The 18,152-nt window shown below is 44.2% G+C and overlaps 1 protein-coding gene across 1 annotated transcript in view; it reads left to right on the top strand.

Moving 5' to 3' along the window:
- ppargc1b (peroxisome proliferator-activated receptor gamma, coactivator 1 beta) overlaps positions 1 to 18,152 on the top strand; it is a 104,788-nt gene that overhangs the window by 80,561 nt on the left and 6,075 nt on the right. The window contains exons 4-12 of the mRNA XM_058064353.1: positions 1,663 to 1,767; positions 3,654 to 4,611; positions 5,616 to 5,664; positions 7,319 to 7,377; positions 7,452 to 8,046; positions 8,456 to 8,513; positions 8,684 to 8,802; positions 8,903 to 9,030; positions 9,774 to 15,167. Of these exons, the coding sequence (XP_057920336.1) occupies positions 1,663 to 1,767; positions 3,654 to 4,611; positions 5,616 to 5,664; positions 7,319 to 7,377; positions 7,452 to 8,046; positions 8,456 to 8,513; positions 8,684 to 8,802; positions 8,903 to 9,030; positions 9,774 to 9,865 (2,163 nt within the window). The 3' untranslated portion in view covers positions 9,866 to 15,167. The remainder of the gene's footprint in view (positions 1 to 1,662; positions 1,768 to 3,653; positions 4,612 to 5,615; positions 5,665 to 7,318; positions 7,378 to 7,451; positions 8,047 to 8,455; positions 8,514 to 8,683; positions 8,803 to 8,902; positions 9,031 to 9,773; positions 15,168 to 18,152) is intronic.

Here is an 18,152-nt window from a genome sequence, read left to right as displayed (position 1 = left end):
TTAAAAAAAAATTAATGAAATATAAGTACATGTATTTATATTCATTCATTCATATTCTACCGCTTATCCTCATGAGGGCTGAGGGTGTGCTGGAGCCTATCCCAGCTGTCAATAAATTGTTGTTTTGATGTAAAATAACCAATTATTTGTGTTGTTTTTGTTGGTATAGTTTTTACATATTTCAACTGTCACAAAAGCAAAAAAAATATTTGTATCATGCGTAAAATGAATCTTTTCACATAAAGCTGTTTTTCACCCGTTTTTAGTCGGGAACTAATATTTTCCTGAAACTAATACTTTCATTCATTTTCTACTCCTTATCCTCACGAGGGTCGCGGGGGTGCTGAAGCCTATCCCAGCTGTCTTCTTGGGGCGAGAGGCGGGGTACACCATGGACTGGTGGCCAGCCAATCACAGGGCACATATAGACAAACAACCATTCACACTCACATTCATACCTATGGACAATTTGGAGTCGCTAATTAACCTAGCGTGTTTTTGGAATGTGGGAGGAAACCGGAGTACCCGGAGAAAACCCACACATGCACGGGGAGAACATGCAAACTCCACACAGAGATGGCCGAGGGTGCAGGGTTCGACAATAACGATGTACCAATGGCCCGGGGCAAGTTAAAACAAAATTCGGGCAAGTAAATCCGATCAGTGATATTCCCGTGGGGCAAGTGCACTTTGGCATGCCATACGGCCAAGAGTTTTTTTAAAAGCGGTTCTTGTTGGGTGTTGGTAAAACACGGACTGCGTAATTCCGGTGGTAATTTGCAAAGCAATCCTTGCAAATCTTGAAATGGACCAATCAGAATCGTTTATTTAGACCGCGGTCCGTAATCCACAGTCCGCGTTTTACCCACACCCGTTGTTCGCGATCAACCAATCAGCGATGGTTTGACTAGGAAAACATCTATCATGGCGTCCCTGCCAACATGGTCTAATTCTTCAACAACTTGTGAAGGAAAACACCAAAAAGTGATGAAGCAGTGCCTCCTAAACAAGTATTTTATTAGCGGCAGCAAATCAAATGATGGCACAGGTGAGTGAATCACATTGCTGTGACAATTTGAAGTGGTCACAATGAAACACCACCCATTAGATCCAATACCAAGTGCTGATTTTGCACAAGCTACAAAACCTAGCGGTTCCATTTCTCTGTGTATTTTTCTCACCTTTGCTTCACAAATTATTGTTTGACCATTGAGCATTTTTTTCTGGATTAAAAACACTTTACTAGTACACAAATGTGTCTATTCAATAATGTTTCATTGTGGTACACAACTTATAAATATCACTGCTTACTACGACTACCATGTGTAAGGTTGTATGGTAGTACTCTCATTTCATCTTTATTTGAGATTCTCATGTGATGCCACAAAAAATTACATATCATTATCTTTTCATTTTACATGGGGCAAGTTGGGGCAAGTAGTTCTCACCTTAAGGATTCCCCATGGGCAAGTCATTTCGGTTTTTAATGTAGAGCCCTGGGGTGGAATCGAACTTGGGTCTCCTAGCTGTGAGGTCTGCGCGCTATGTATTTAATGTCAAAATGTATGTAATTGTATATTATACTGTATGCATTTTGTCTATATGTCCAACCAGAAGTTTAATAACTTCTAACTTTTCGTGTTCTTCTGCTTTTCTTGGTAGCTGGAGAAACTCCTGCTGACTCCGCCTAACGTGCCTGCGGGCAAAGACGGGCATCGCTATAGTAACAGAGGATTGCACCAGCGACCTGTGCGACCTCAGGTAAAGGTGAGGAATCAGATTTGTGGATGTACACTAATTGACACCAACACAGCAAAGTACAAGCTGGTCATAATCTGGTCAGGTCCACAGAGATCTTCCCTCCCTGTGTTATTGCTGAGGCGCTTCTATTAAATAAGGCTGTCTGGGGAGACTTTTAGCGTCATTGCATTTCAGTGGAATAGCAGTCTGAGAGGCTGCGTCTCGCCTGGCATCAAGAAATGATCGTAAATGTGCTGAAACACTGTCTTTGAATTCAGGGCACAGTCGAGCCATGTCTTTATGCGCTGTTCAATCCCAGCGTTCAGTGGTCAGGAACAACAAAGGTCTTTCAAACGACAGACGTCTCATTTTACGCCAGAAGCTCATCAGGCGTGACGCCTGCAGAGATGAACAACGTGGCGTCATGGCAAAGTGTGATTCGGCACTAGCCGCCGATCGCTTTGTGCTTGATTGTGGCGGCACTGAGCCTTTTCCTCAGTGATATCCATCTCACACACACATATAGCCGAGTACTGCTATTGGGGGGGGGGGGGGGGGGGGGGGGGGGGCTTGTAGGTATCTTAGTGAGTGGGGACAAAGGTGGACGTGATTGAACACACACACAACGTTCAGTGAGATGGTAGTAAATGTTCACAGGGGAACTAATTAGCGTTATTATTATTATTTCTTAGCAATATATTGGCATTTGTGCTTAAACTGCTGTGTTTGTCAAGGAGCTAGGAGACCCGAGTTCAATTCCACCCTCGGCCATCTCTGTGTGGCGTTTGCATTTTCTCCCCGTGCATGCGTGGGTTTTCTCCGGGTATTCCGGTTTCCTCCCACATTCCAAAAACATGCTAGGTTAATTGGCCACTCCAAATTGTCCATAGGTATGAATGTGAGTGTGAATGGTTGTTTGTCTATATGTGCCCTCTGATTGGCTGGCGACCAGTCCAGTGTGTACCCCGCCTCTCGCCCGAAGACGGCTGGGATAGGCTCCAGCATGCCCGCCACCCTCGAATAAGCTGTATAGAAAATGGATGGATGGATGTTAGTCACAATGATATTTTGTGAGATTCTTTGCTTGAAGAGAATGATATTTAAGTGATGGACAGTTTACCTTACTAATGTCTACAGAATGTTAAACCGAATGTTAAATAAACAATTATCAAGTCTCACGTTAATAGGTGTATTAAAACCTGTAATGATGTTTCAAAGGTGCACCTAGGGATGTCCGATTATTAACCGTACCCATAATTATCAAGCCAATATCAGCATAAAAATGCGATATCAGTATACAACATATACTATATGTGTTCATTCCATGTCCATGTCATGTTACACATATCGGTATCAGCATATCGGACAACCATACTTATTATATATAACAACTTCTATCTGCAATTAATTGCGATTCAGTGTTTTCATTGACAGCCCTACTATAACAGTATAAAATATTTGTGTCATGCGTGAAATGTACCTTTTCACATAAAGCTGTTTTTCACCCGTTTTTAGTCGGGAACTAATATTTTCCTGAAACTAATACTTTCATTCATTTTCTACTGCTTATCCTCACGAGGGTCGCGGGGGTGCTGGAGCCTATCCCAGCTGTCTTCTTGGGGCGAGAGGCAGGGTACACCCTGGACTGGTCGCCAGCCAATCACAGGGCACATATAGACAAACAACCATTCACACTCACATTGCTACCATTTTTGTTGGATTTTTGTTGGTATAGTTTTTACATATTTCAACTGTCACAAAAGCAAAAAATATTTGTGTCATGCGTGAAATGCACCTTTTCACATAAAGCTGTTTTTCACCCGTTTTTAGTTGGGAACTAATATTTTCCTGAAACTAATACATTTCATTCATTTTCAATTTACAAAATTTTAAAATACAATATCTATAAATAGATGGACCTCTCTCAGGAGCGAAAACCCAGAGCGGTGCGGCCGGCGAGCCGCCTGTGCACCGAGCTCCACCGCCACCTCACCACCGGCCGCAACGCCGAGGAGCCCCGAGCGGCCGACACGGAGGACGATGAGGATGAGGACAGCGAATCAGAGGAGGATGACGAAGAGGAAGAGGAGTCTTCCGGCAGCGAGGCGGAAGGTGTCGCCACCCCCGCCGAGCCGGCCAAACCGGCCAAACCTCAGTTCAGCTCTGAGAAAGAACTCCATTCTGTGGTGGCGCTGATCACCTACATGCACACATACTGCATGCCCGCACGCAAGCAGCAGGGTCTGGAGCGCAAGGACCCGCCCAGGCCTCGGACTCGACCTGACGCCCCCCGCCCACCTGTCACAAACTCTCACAACCGTGTGGTCATGGTGGCCTCCCCGGCGAATAGCGGGGTTGTCATCGTGTCAGGGGGCGCCGCCAGGAGGCTTCCCTTTGTGACGCGGCGGGAGGTGAAGACCAACTCGCTTCTCCGTGATCTCCTGCAGCAGAGCAGCTCCTTTGACGTAAGCAAGCCTTACAGACTGCACAGCCCGCCGTACACCCGAGGAGGAGGAGCCCATGCCCACTCGCCCAGCTCCGCCCCCGCTAAACCAGAGCTTTGTAAAGACTCCTCCTCCCCCGAGAGGAGAAACTCTGAAGCATCACAAAGCCCCGGGGACCCGGCGGAGGACAGCAGCTCCTTCTCAGTCCGCCGCTCCAGACGTCTGGCCTCCTTCCCCAGCCGCTTCGCCAAGAGACTGCGGGCTGAGTGGGCGAGGGAGGGCGACAGGAAGGCGGAGCGGGAGGACGGACGGGCGGGCGCAAAGCTCTCACCAACACAGGCCGGAGGGGGGACCACGACAGAGACCCAGACGGAGAAGCCAGCGCAAGGCAACGCGACGGAGACGACCAAAACCTGTTGCCACAGCGGTGAGACCACATACCAACATACCACATATCACTTCCTGTCCAAAACACATAGCATGCCAAAATAGGTTGCACCCCAACACTTTGGTCATTTTAGCCAATCAGAAGCCTGAAGAAAGCAATTTAGGGAAAAGACACAACAACAATGGCAAATGGAGGAAAAATCCGTCATACATTAGACTAATTTTGCAGTATAGTAGCTCCCTTCTTTTCCGGGTATCCCATTCCACGCTCCTGACATTCCTCACTTGCAGCATACTCCAGGATTTAGGAATATATGCTTCACACACAAACATACAGCTACTCGCCACGAATGAATTGATGAACACATGGATGCTGGGAAGAAAGTCACAAAGTATAACTATGATGCTTTCAAGGACCCCTGACAAAGTCTGACAACTCAACAATTGGCAAAAAAAGCATTATAAGTAAAGCATATAGAGATAAACATGTAAAAATCGTATAGACAGCTACATGTATTCCTTACATTTTACCTGTATTATCATGTATTTATAAATTATGAGCATGAATGAAATGTGTTTAGTGTTTAGTAAAGTTTGCAGGCTCGCCACATTCCAGTTTTTTGAACATACATTCATTAATAAATCATGCTGTTTGAATACAGCCTATTATGAGTACAAAGAATATACAAATTTAAGCTAACTGTACATATTTTTGCCTAAATGAAGCATAAAATATAATAATAAATACGAAAAATATAAAATTTGCACAAATTATTTTATCGTGGTCGGCCCTAAGTGTGATAAACGAGGGATTTCTCTACTCCTTCACTATAAAGTTAACAAAAAATGAGTAGAAAAGGATATGTCGGGTTTGTAACGTTTATGGACCGGTTGTGTAAATGTGACTTGTTCTTACACTGAATCTTGATGAAGATGTGAGTCACGCGTGAAGAGGACGGCCGCCCACACTCGTGTCCATCAGTCGTCTTCTGAGCGAGGATCTAATTTAACGCTCAAATTGACTTGAATTTTTTTTGTTGACAGAAAAGCGAGCCTGCCTGTGTCTGCCTCTGAACGCCAACAAGTCCACAGGGTGAGAATCTACATGCTCAACGTTCTTTGTCATGGCTGTCACGCTCTTGGCAAACATTTTCCATGCATACTGCAGTAGAGGGTTTTTTTTAAATATTTGTATTCCGTGTTTGCCGTCACTTGGAACACAGCAGAAGCAGACAGCTTGTCACCAAAGTGAGAGCGGAAGCATGACTTCCGTAGTTTATTTATCATCATAGTATGTTCTTTAATAATTACTGTGCACCCCAGGAAGGTAAAGCTAAACTAAACAAACACAACATTACTACTCCACTAACATTAGCTATGCTAATCCAGTCAGAGATTGGTAGCAATAGCATTAGCGCCATTAGCAGTATATCTACGTAATGTAACATAACATTGAAACAGCAGCCAACACAACAAAAAACACAAAAAAGGAACAACGACATTATTAAATTAATACAAATGAATACATAAACATTACGACTTCATTCGTATTAATTAGAATAAACCAGTCAGGGATCCTGATTGGTAGCAATAGCATTAGCACTATTAGCAGTATATCCACGTAATGTCACATAACATTGAAACAGCAGCCAACACAACAACAAAAAAAACACAAAAAAGGAACAACCACATTGTTAAATGAATACAAATGAATACATAAAAATTACACCTACGCTCACATTAATTAGAATAAACCAGTCAGGGATCCTGTTTGGTAGTAATAGCATTAGCACCATTAGCTTCGCGGATTATCACCAAATATTCAAATATCTTATAAACACTGCTAAATGTCACACATGGAGATATATGAAGTATTCATTTAACAATATGGGTATTGTAGTTGTGTTTAAAGTGTCTTGGTGTGATGTTAGCTGCTGTAAACATTTTTTATGCTACATAAACCAAGATGGCCACCGTGGCTTTGTCACGGTCAGTAAAGTTAATAACTTAGTGCAGTGTTAATTACAGCAGGTGCAGGTTAACACATTAAAAGCAGGATTATAATGTAATATAATATCATAATAATGTCTAATTTATGATGACAAGGTTGTTGTGTTCTGTTTTTAGTGCACATTCGTTTGCCATCCGTTGTCATTTCTAACCCCTACCAGATTCAATTCTCAGATGCTTAATGAATCAGATACCGGCTGCTTTATTCCGATTGTAATCAGCGGCAGACGGAGCCTCCTTGCCGCTTTTCCACATTAACCTCCCAGCCGTGCCGCCTCCGTTCCTGGAGCGTGTCCAGTTCGGTCCGGTCACAAAGCCAAAGAGTGGTTTTCCTCTACAAGCTGCTGGCGTGGCTCCATCCTTCACATTAGGCTGCCTTTTCAAGTGCCCACCGTTTTCTTATTTATTTATGTATTTATCTATTCCCGCGTTGGCTAGGGAGGCTAAGTAACGTTCCGCCTCAAGCCAATCCACTCGGCACCGCTCCCAACCGGTGCAACGGACCCGAGCGCTCCAAAAATAGAACAGAGAAGAATGGCGGGCGAGGACGGTGACTGCATATGGCGGCGGTGATAAGAACTGAAGCGGGCTGAGAGACACCAGCAGCACACACAGGGACAAACACATCAGCCAAAAGTCTTTTTTGGAATAGGTTATGCATACCGAGTGACTGGCAACACAATGCAACATGACACAGCCATCTTATATGTCTGCTTTTTTCTTTCTCATGATTGAAGAGAGTTCAGCAGTAAGAGCTTCGAGCAGACGCTGAGCGTGGACCTCTGTGGAACTGCAGGTACATTGTCATGGCCGCTCCTATTGAACAGTAGAGAAGTTTCTATCCTTAAGAGTTCTCTGTATCATCTGTAGGTCTGACCCCGCCCACCACGCCGCCCCACAAACCCGTGGAGGACGAACTCTTCAAGCCAGCAGAGGCAGCAAAAGCCGGTAATGGCGACGGCGGCGAGGCAGGCGGCGAGTCCGTCCAATCCTCTGTGAGCAACCATGGCGGAGTCAAAGGCTCCTGGCTCAGCCGCGCTCACCAACGGAAGCTTCCAGAGCAAACGGAGCTCTACGCCCAGCTGCGCCGCATGGGCCAGGCCGGCGACAGTGACACCTGTCGCAGTTTCGGCGACCACGACTACTGCGCTCTGAGCCTCGGAGAGAGCCGCAAGCGAAGCATGGCCATTCTGGGTGCCATGCTACAGGTGGAACCCAAAGCGGGTGAGCAGGGACCAGCGGAGGCAAAGGGGAAAGACAGCGGCGAGATGTCAGACGACAAAGAGCCTGAAGAGCAGCAGCAGACTGTGGTGACGACATTGCCGCCGCCGCCACCCGAACACCTGTCCTCGGACGCCACGCCGCCGACCTCAGAGGAAGAGGCAGAGCCCTCATCTGGGTCCCGCTCGCCCTCACCGACTCTCCATCTGTGTCCCGACTCCCCTGCTAGCAAGACCGACTCTAGGTAAACCTCATTGACCTCATCACCACAAATTGCATATCATGCTATCATAGAAATGATCTGTTCCAGGGTCAAACTGTTTATTTATAGTGGATGAAACTGCAGTTCACCAGTTTCGCCACTAGGTAGAGCAACTGGAATCTATTCTTGTGTGTTCTTTATGAGCTGCTTGGTCGCTCAGGTGTGGTTCAGGTGCTAATGTTTGAAAGAGGAGACAGAATGTAAAGCGATGATTAAAGCAGATGTTAGAGCCGTCAGGATGAAGAGCAGAGCCAAGCAGAAGAGCCTCCAGCTGCTGCAGCTATGTTCTGTCTGTTCGATGTTCTCTCCTGCCTCACGCTGCAGTTTTTACTTTTTTTTTTGTCCTTTTGTCCTTTGCTCAACCCTCCCTCCTCGTCTTCTCTCCTTTCAGTGAAAACTCTGAGATCTGCCCCGACGACGAGCAGCGAAGCAGAGCCAAATCTGACGAGGTACACAGTGTTCTTGAGCTCCTCTCTCGCTACGCTGTTGTTGTGTTGCGTATGTTAAGACGCCGTCTCTGCGTGATAAGCTCACCTCGACGCTCCTTCAGCCTCCCACGTCCATCTGCACTCCACAGTGTCCTTTGTCCTGACTGTTGCCATGGTTTCCTTGTTGCCAGGAGAACTGTCAGGTGTTTTACATCCACAACCTGCCCAGCAGCATGACCCAGAACATGTTGAGGAAGCGCTTTCAGGTCTTTGGCAAAGCGGAGGACTGCAAAGTCATCATCTGCAACGAGTAAGCTGCTTCAGACAGCAACTTTTTCAAGTTTCCCCGCCCCCCCCCCCCATCGGCACTAGTTCTTATGACACGAGTCAATTCCGCTGTGTGACTGCAGGGAGCGCTGTGGGGTCATAAAGATACGCCAGTCCGGGATTCAGAGACATCGAAGGGAACGTGAGAATGTTTTCCAGAGCGCGCCGGCGAGCCTGCGGAGACTGACGAGGAAGCGCTACATCGACCTTGGTAACCACGACTCTTGTAGTAAATGTTATACGCAATAATCCCTTAAATCAAATCAACTTTATTTGTACAGCACTTTTCCTGCAAAGACATGCAACACAAAGTGCTTTACAGAATTAAAAACAATCAACACAATTAAAAGGAAAAAAAAATACTAAGAAAGCCCCTCCCTCCCACCCCCCATACTAGACACACACACACACACACACACAATCACACAATCACACAGAGTAGGGAGACATGGCATGGCACTGAGGAACAAGGAAACGCCACCTTTGGGGCCGTCCACACTGCCATCGGGGGACCATCACCCGGGCCCCCCGACTCCGACAGACGGGTGGACCCCCACATTAAAGGGAGGAACCCCCAGCGGCCGGGTCGAAGGGACCCAAGGATGGCACCCCCTCAGCAGACCTGACACAGCCCCCAGTGTGGAGGACCCCCCCTGAGATTGCCAGACTGGAGTTAAAAGCTAAAAACTAAAAGCATAAAATAGGACTAAAAGTGAATTTCATTCTCATTTATCAATAGAAAACCTGTTTTTAACATGGTTAGAGCCCTCTAGACTTGAAATAGCACCCCTATAGTCATCTTTACACTCAAATAGTGATAAAATAAGACATCTTAGACATAAATAAGACATAATATAGACTCAGATGTTAGAAATGGGAATTCCTCAGGTTAGCTGACTTGGACTTTCTGTACACAAGGCTAACATTAGGCCCCTCCCATCTGTCCACTTTCAGACGAAGCGGGTCCGGGTCCCATCAAGAGCAAGTACGACGCACTGGACTTTGACACTCTGCTGAAGGAGGCCCAGAAGTCTCTGCATCGCTGACAGTCCAGCCTTAGTAACACTGCAGTCAACAGGCTCCGCCCTCAAGACACGCCTACTGGAACCTCCGTGCAAGGCGACCTCGCAAAGATGTTTACATTTTTACCATTGGAATAACGCAATGAGAAGAACCTTGATTTGTTTTTTTTTTAACACCCGGAGGATTCTGCTCAACGTGGAGGAGAGATAATGGCAGGAATAGGACTTTCAAATTCGAATGCCACAAAGCTGCTTCCTGTCTGTGTTGGTGACATCAGCGCCCAGCCGCGGGTGGGTGGGTCAGTGGGTTGGGCGAGCGGGCCTGAGAGACCTCTGTAGCAAATCCTTGCTAATGTCGCGTCCGTCGGTCCTCGTGGTGTGTTTCTCTGCGCGTGCGTGCGTTCTTTGTGTGTGTTCTCTGTTGAATTTGTTTGGTGAAAAGAAAATAGCGGAAAAAAATAACTTCCCTTTTCCGGATCGCGTTTGTGCGGTTGAGGCAAAACTGCAGTCGCCGTAAACGTGAGTGGTTGTGTAACCGCGTTTAAAAAAAACAAAACAATAACAATAACACAAAAAAAAATACCCGCTTTGTTGGATGTTTCAATTTTTAGAATCGTCGTGTGTGTGTGTGTGTTCCGGACAAAGAATATAACGTTCAGTGTCATCGGTTGATAAAGTTTACAATTCTAAAATGAAAAAGAAAAAAACTTTTTTTTTCTTTTTTGTAATTGTAGTGCTCCCTTGATTTGATCTATGCACTGTCAGGAGCTTTCCGCTTGCCTCCTCTTTAACACGCCCCCCCCACACTGACGCTTATCTCTTACCCCGCTATTTTGGAGGCGCCCCCTATTGGCTGCTGCTTGTCATGTTTGCAACAACAGAAAGACCCCGACTGGAATGTGGGAACGCTTCACTTCCAAAACTAAGAGAAATAATGCAATAGCCTGAATAAGCAATAAGCATTGCTAGGAAAAATGCATAATATAAAATACAATATAAAATACTAATAAAATAAAATAAAAATAAATCAAAAATAATATCAGAAAGGCAGGAAGTGAACAAATTATTTCACTAACAGTTACTGATTGTAAAAGTACCAGATGGAAGGGTAGGATTTCATAAGCTTTGCTTCTTCCTACTCCTTTTGGACATGTGGAATTTATGTGATGCATTCAATTGTAACCTCATGCATGTTCAAATAAAATTAAACCATTACCATACATTTTAAAATACAGTTTTACACATTAAGGAACAATTAGAGGCATATTGTATACAGTATTATACTGTGCTAAAGTGTTAATGTGTTAAAGTACTGTTAAAGTACTAAGAGTTTTAGAGTGTTTCATAGGCAGGGATCAAGTCTATGCTTAAAAAAACAGCAAAAATAAGATTGACCAATGTTAGGTTCCATTTGTAGGTGAAAGGAAATCAATATTGGCGTGATCCATTCCCACTTCCAGGGCGGAGGGGGTTGCTCTCTGCTGTGGTCATGTGACAGACGTCACTCGAGGCTGCAGCCTGGCCACACTCCGCCCATGCAACAGTTATTGTTTACATTTGGACTGCAGCCTGCGGTGCTCTGATGGGGAAAAGCATTGACAGCCGTACGAGAGAGACCACGCCCCTCCCTGACCTGACCCCACCCCCTCAAATGTGACTTCCTTTTGTCCTATTGGAATGTATTTGTCATTCTGAATGTAAGCAGCGTCTTTCCCCATCGGTGGCCCGCCCAAAGACCGACGAGCTTTGACACACGGCCAGTAAGGGGCGCCGTGACAAGGTGGGGAAGGGGCATCCGATACGATAATCCAGGCAAAATAGCGAGAGGGGCGGGGCTTAGTGGGTACCGAGTCGGGAGGTGTCAGCTGAGTATCTCTACCTCACATCCATACACCGATGCTCTCGCAGTCGTCCTCGTGGTGATGGACCCCGCCCCATCCTCAATTTGGGGGGACGGCGGGTGCATGTCTCTGTCCTCCCCCTTAAGCGTGTCCTCTGTCTTGGCGTCCTCGTGTCTGTCTTGGTGTCTTCGTCTTTTTGTCGGACACTAAACGAGGAGGGGGTCGGGGGCTCCTCTCCTCGCCCAATAGGACCTGTGCGGGTTGGAGGCCCCTCCCACTTGTCTATCTAATCAACACACACACACATTGAATGTTTACATCACTCTCCTTTGACTTTATTAGGAACGCACACTAAGTACAAACGCGCCTTATTCAGTGTTTCCAAAATGCGTAGGAAAGAAGGAAAGAAAGGCCAAAAAGCTATTTAGTGCTATACATACTGACGGGACGAGCGAAACTAACTGAATGCCTGTTTGTGCTTAGTATGTATACTACTAAACGCTGGTTTACATATTCCAAACAAATATATAACATGTACATAGCACTATGCCTCCTTGTAAGCTATATCGTGTCTTTTGTTTCGTACGCGGTGGCAGGTGGGTGGGCGGACGCCAAGGGAACGTGAAAAACGGCTTCACGCAAGAATCCCGTTAAAAACAAGGAAAGTCCATCGGGTTCCCGAACTTGAGAGACATATAAATCGTACCCAAACACCACACCGACTCAAGTCCGTCATAGGCAATAGTCAATGGCAAAGAACATTCATTTCTTATATTCATTCATTCATTTTCTACCGCTTTTCCTCACGAGGGTCGCAGGGGGTGCTGGAGCCTATCCCAGCTGTCTTTGGGCGAGAGGCGGGGTACACCCTGGACTGGTGGCCAGCCAATCACAGGGCACATATAGACAAACAACCATTCACACTCACATTCATACCTATGGACAATTTGGAGTCGCTAATTAACCTAGCATGTTTTTGGAATGTGGGAGGAAACCGGAGTACCCGGAGAAAACCCACGCATGCACGGGGAGAACATGCAAACTCCACACAGAGGGTGGAATTGAACCCTGGTCTCCTAGCTGTGAGGTCTGCGCGCTAACAACTCGTCTGCCGTGCCGCCCATTTATTATATTCATTTATTATATTCATTTACTTGCCGTTTGGGAAACCCTGCTTTTGGACCATCACGCTACAAGGTTCAATTCCTTTGCTCTCTCGGGGGAATATGTTTTTTAATATGTTTTTCCTTGTCTTTCTGTGTTCTTAAGAAGCAATTTGAGATGCAATATGTCAGGGGTGTCCAAAGTGTGGCCCAGGGGACATTTTAGGCCCGTTTTTTCCCGGCCCTCAGCATGGTGCAAAACTAAAATGCTATAATAACAAATGAGTACATATTGGTTTTAGCATTTTACATCCTGAGTCATTTTATTTTTTTTTGGGGGGGGGGGGGGTAAAGTTTGGACACCCCTGTGGTCTGTAATAATGAAAGCCGCTGTAGGCGCAAACAGGACGAATGTGGTGCAGCGAACACGTGTACAAACAAAATAACCACGTCATCGTAGTGACACGGCGACCTCGACAGATCCAATGTATCGCCACGAGTCGATGTCGCCGTGACGCTAGCTAGCAAAGGATTGCAGGAGGCAGGAGAAGCAAGTTGTGGCGCCGTTAGCCTTCACGCTGAAGAAATCCCAGCCATCTGAAAGGGGCGTGTCCGAAACCGGGAAGTACTTTTACTCTGAAGTATCGCCAACGCACTTATGATCACAACTTGTGTGTTACAGCATCACACCTGGCCATCCGGCAGAATGCAGCTTCTGGTCTTTATAACCCTTAAGGTTGCTATGGTAACTCCTATACAACACTGGTGACAATTTTTAGAGGAACTTGATGTACTAATTGAAACCATGAGCACTTCAGTGGCAAACTTTGGCACCGTTTGAAAGCTAGCACTTAGCCCTTCCATCGGTACATACATGTTTGGACACCCCCTGTAAAATGTAAACATCCTATCCCACGTTATTGAGAATGTGTGCTGGGATTTCTGCAGCGTCCCCCGCTAAGATGGCGGACATTCACCATGGCATTGTGTCATCATGGCAAGCCTTAAAATCAACAGGAGGGACGACGCTGCTCTTTAGCTTTTACTCTTCAACAGCCCTCCAATCCAACGTGGTTTATTCCACATAGCAATTCTAACTTTTTTCAATAGCCATATTATAAAAGGTATATACATATATATATGAATATATATATATATTTGTGTGTTTGTGTAGATATCTAGATGATTATATACTTTCTTATAGAAAACTTTGATGTTGACCATTTTCCTCAGTGTCACATATTTCAGTGTAATAATAACACTGTCCACTTGGGCGAGCTACTGGCACGCTTCAAGGCAATGAGTCCAAATATTAATGATAACAATAATAATATATATAATTATACTAATCACAGCTTCCAAAGGGAAAAGACCCTGGCCAGAATGCAATACTTTCCACTCCTCGTTTGGGGAAAAGTGGGAAAAGGCAAGAAAACCAGAAAAAAAAAAAACTTGACAGGCAAGTTGACCAAAAATCAAATCAAGATGGCGGCTTTCTTGTTTTGTGTTGCCGCACCGTGGCCCGCTAAAACTTTGATTTACGTTTTTGTACTATTTTTCTCATGGTTTGAAAAAAATGTCACTATGTCACATTTCAGCATTTGAACACACACACAAAAAACAATTCAAAGATGTCAAAGAGCACTTGGTAGGCAAATAAGTGAGCGGATAGAACAAAACACTTAAAAGGGCAAACGTTGTGTTTTTACATCTAATGACTATCAAAACTCACGTGATTCTTTTTTAACATAGTTTTTGTTAAAACAAACGAGAAAAATACTTGTAGTGAGATTTTATATTTTTACATTTGTTGGTTTTATTTTTTATTTATGCGCCACTTAGTTTGGATGTCTTTTAAGGTATTTTTTTTCCTTTGGCTTTGTGTGATTTCATGTCTGGAGAATGTGGAGACAAAAGGCATTTCAGTATTTTTGAATTGTTCAAATCTAGTTTCATAGAAGCGGAAGTAAATTATATTTTAATTCATGTAAATAGTTTAAAACAGAAGACTATGGCTTCCTTTTAAACTGAATACATTTCTCTTCAGAGATTGTTTACATTATGAAACTGTAGAGATGTGCTCCACATATACTGTATAAAGTACATACTATATTCATTGATTTGCCTCCAAAAATAAAACCCTAATGAACAGTCACTTCTCTAGCATTTGATTGAATGTATTATTCGATTCTTTCACACTTGAGTTAACTTTATATGGTCAGAATTTGTAAATTCTGTGCAATCAACATAGAGATCCAAAATTCCCAGTGTCACACAATGCATCACCGCAAGCCACGTGACATCGCTCTCCTCCAATTGGTCAGCGGTGGGCGAACAGAAATGGGCGCCAGGTCGTAAACAGGAAGAAGTTGTGTCTTCGAGGTGAGTGATGGAGAACTTGTAGTCTTTTGTTATTCACTTTAACAACCACAAGAACATTCCAGCACACGACAGAGGACGATCAAAACTTTGAGGGCACTTCAAGAGGACATTGTGAATAAAATTAGTTGTCACACCGTGATGGTGTTACTTTTACACAACAATAGCTTTTACAATAGCTTTTTTTCAAGGAGGAATCCAAGTAGTTGTTTAGCTGTTAACTATTTTGCTGCTTCACCAAAGATAATAATTTCAACTTCATTTAAATACCAAATACATCAGGACTTTGAAATGTATTGACCATCTGTTATATGTATGCTACAAAGATAGTGGTGGTCTATTCCAACCCCCCCCCCCCGAGTGAAAATATAATGGACACGCTCACAAAAACGCCCCCAAAACTCTAAATTTTCACATTAATATTCCTCTCAAAGTTAATTAAACACGTTAAATTCAGTTGTCCACAATCAATTGCAGGCATTAAGAGTATTGGCTTTATAAAACGTACAGTTACACAACGTCACGTCTTGTCCAATCATTTTCTAGCTAGAAAATCACAGTGAATTGACTTGTGAGACAGCGCCCTCTGCTGGATTCATAGTTGAAGCACGCTTCCCCACTTCAGATAGTGCCATAAAACCACTTTATGTTTAAGTTACCATAATTACAAACATATATTTCATTCATTTTCTACCGCTTTTTCCTCACGAGGGTCGCGGGGGTGCTGGAGCCTATCCCAGCTGTCTTCGGTCGAGAGGTGGGGTACACCCTGGACTGGTGGCCAGCCAATCACAGGGCACATATAGACAAACAACCATTCACACTCACATTCATACCTATGGACAATTTGGAGTGGCCAATTAACCTAGCATGTTTTTGGAATGTGGGAGGAAACCGGAGTACCCGGAGAAAACCCACGCATGCACGGGGAGAACATGCAAACTTCACACAGAGATGGCAGAGGGTGGAATTGAACCCTTGCTGTGAGGTCTGCGCGCTAACCACTCGACCACCGTGCAGCCCCAAATATATATTTACTATATAAAATATAATATAAAAGTGTGTGCAAGGGGTTAATCGTTGCAAACAAGAAAAGAAAAAAAGTTGAAAACTTACGTGTCTTTTCCTCCAATCAAGCAGCTGCACAACATCGGTTGCCTCCTCGTGCTGGTGCATCGCGGTTGTGCTTTTATTGTACGCCATCTCCATTTTGCGCAGATCAGAGAGCACCGAATGGTTACCTTTAAGTGTAAAGTACTCCCACACTTTTGACATTCTATTGCGAGATCTTTTCTTCTCCCCCAACTTACTATTACTTGATGCCGCGGCCGCTGCCATTTTTTGATTCTGAATGACGACGCATCGACGTGCTGTTTTTGCGTCAGCATATTTTGTGTGTCGTCCCCGCCCTAATATATATATTTAGAATTTAACGCAGAGGAAATAAGTTGTCGAATAACCCGGAGTGAATGGACTAGAGCAGGGGTCTCAAACACGCGGCCCGCAGACCAAATGTGGCCCACAGGACACTAGTTTGAGGCCCCCGCCTTGATATGAAAGTTTAATGTTAGTGCGGCCCGCGCAAGTTTGATATGGATGCTGTATGGTATCATGTACCCAGAAAAAATGATTACGTTTGATTAATGTTCATGTTAAAGGTTAAATAACTGTTAATAGTTATCCTCCCTATCCGTGTGGAAGTGGTAAGTTTTTGGCTATTTAAGTTTAAAGGAAATAACTTGAAGGCTACCGTTTAGGTCGCTAGCTCTCTAGTTTGCGAGTTAGCATGTGTCTCAAGACCCTGCAGTTGCGCAATATGTTGTAAATAAAAAGAGTATAAATGTGACTATAGTCGTGTTTTGTCATGTCTACAGGGCTCTAATAATGCTTTAATTATAATCTGAAAAAAATAATTTGTCTACCCACCAACCTTATGTGTTTTTTTAAGTTTTTATTATTTGCGATTTTGTTATTACTATTATATTTATTTATTTATTACTGATTTATTTATTTATTACTGGAACCAAAGCAAAGTTTATTCATTTTTCTGTTTTTTATAAATGCGTTTTGTTTTTTTTTAAACCTGATGTGGCCCAGTCTCACCCAGACCCTAGCTCCATTGGCCCCCAAGTAAATTGAGTTTGAGACCCCTGGACTAGAGTATACTTAAACACTGCTACTGTTTTTTTTTTATTCTTATACTTTATTATTAGTAGGACATCTGCAGTTCAACGGACGTCTTCCACAATTTGACATAAATGGTGTTGGATGTAATGGTGCTGTGTTAGATGTTCTTTTTCCAAAGTGACGTGTGCATGACACTGATTCTCTCCAAATGTCTCCTTTAGTTGACTTTACTTCAATGTGTCTGTCTCTGAGGTGTATTTTTACTCAGGAGACAAACTGCAGAGCTGGAATCCACACTTCCTGTCCAACACTCTTTTTACTTGGCCCTTCCATACACATTGACTTATGTGTACTCACATATTTACACAAACGCTGAGCAGTTTGGTTCCATTGTTCCTTCCATTCCAGCCTTAGTAAGTTGTATAGTGTTGTACTTGTACTGCGTCGGCTGTATACTGTGTGGAGTACGGGTAGAGTGACTGGAGGGCACTTTGAGTGGTCCTGCTGTGAGACAAATGAGGATGCTTCTTGGCTGCATACATTAAGGACAAGGAATGATGAAAAAGGTCACATCGTGACGTTCCCCTGAGATCAAATTTCCTCTCCAGCATGTTGGTGTCACTTTAATATCCTTTTGTCTTTGAAAGGCCACCAAAATAAAAAGTACTTTTTAAAACTGTGCACTTGCCAATGCATCCGGATGAAAAACACTAGGCTGGCTTTAACTCATTCCTACCAAAGATGTATGATGTTTTTTTTTTTTTTTCAACACGACCACTCACTCCCAAAGACGCATAAATACAGCTTGGGTTTTTTTAGCGTGGGAGGCACAAAGAGGTGATGATGCAACTCCACAATGGA

This window comes from Doryrhamphus excisus, chromosome 2 (assembly GCF_030265055.1).
Source record: "Doryrhamphus excisus isolate RoL2022-K1 chromosome 2, RoL_Dexc_1.0, whole genome shotgun sequence".
Taxonomy (NCBI): domain Eukaryota; kingdom Metazoa; phylum Chordata; class Actinopteri; order Syngnathiformes; family Syngnathidae; genus Doryrhamphus; species Doryrhamphus excisus.
Note: the sequence above shows the minus strand (reverse complement) of the source record. Positions and strands in the feature narration are given on the sequence as shown.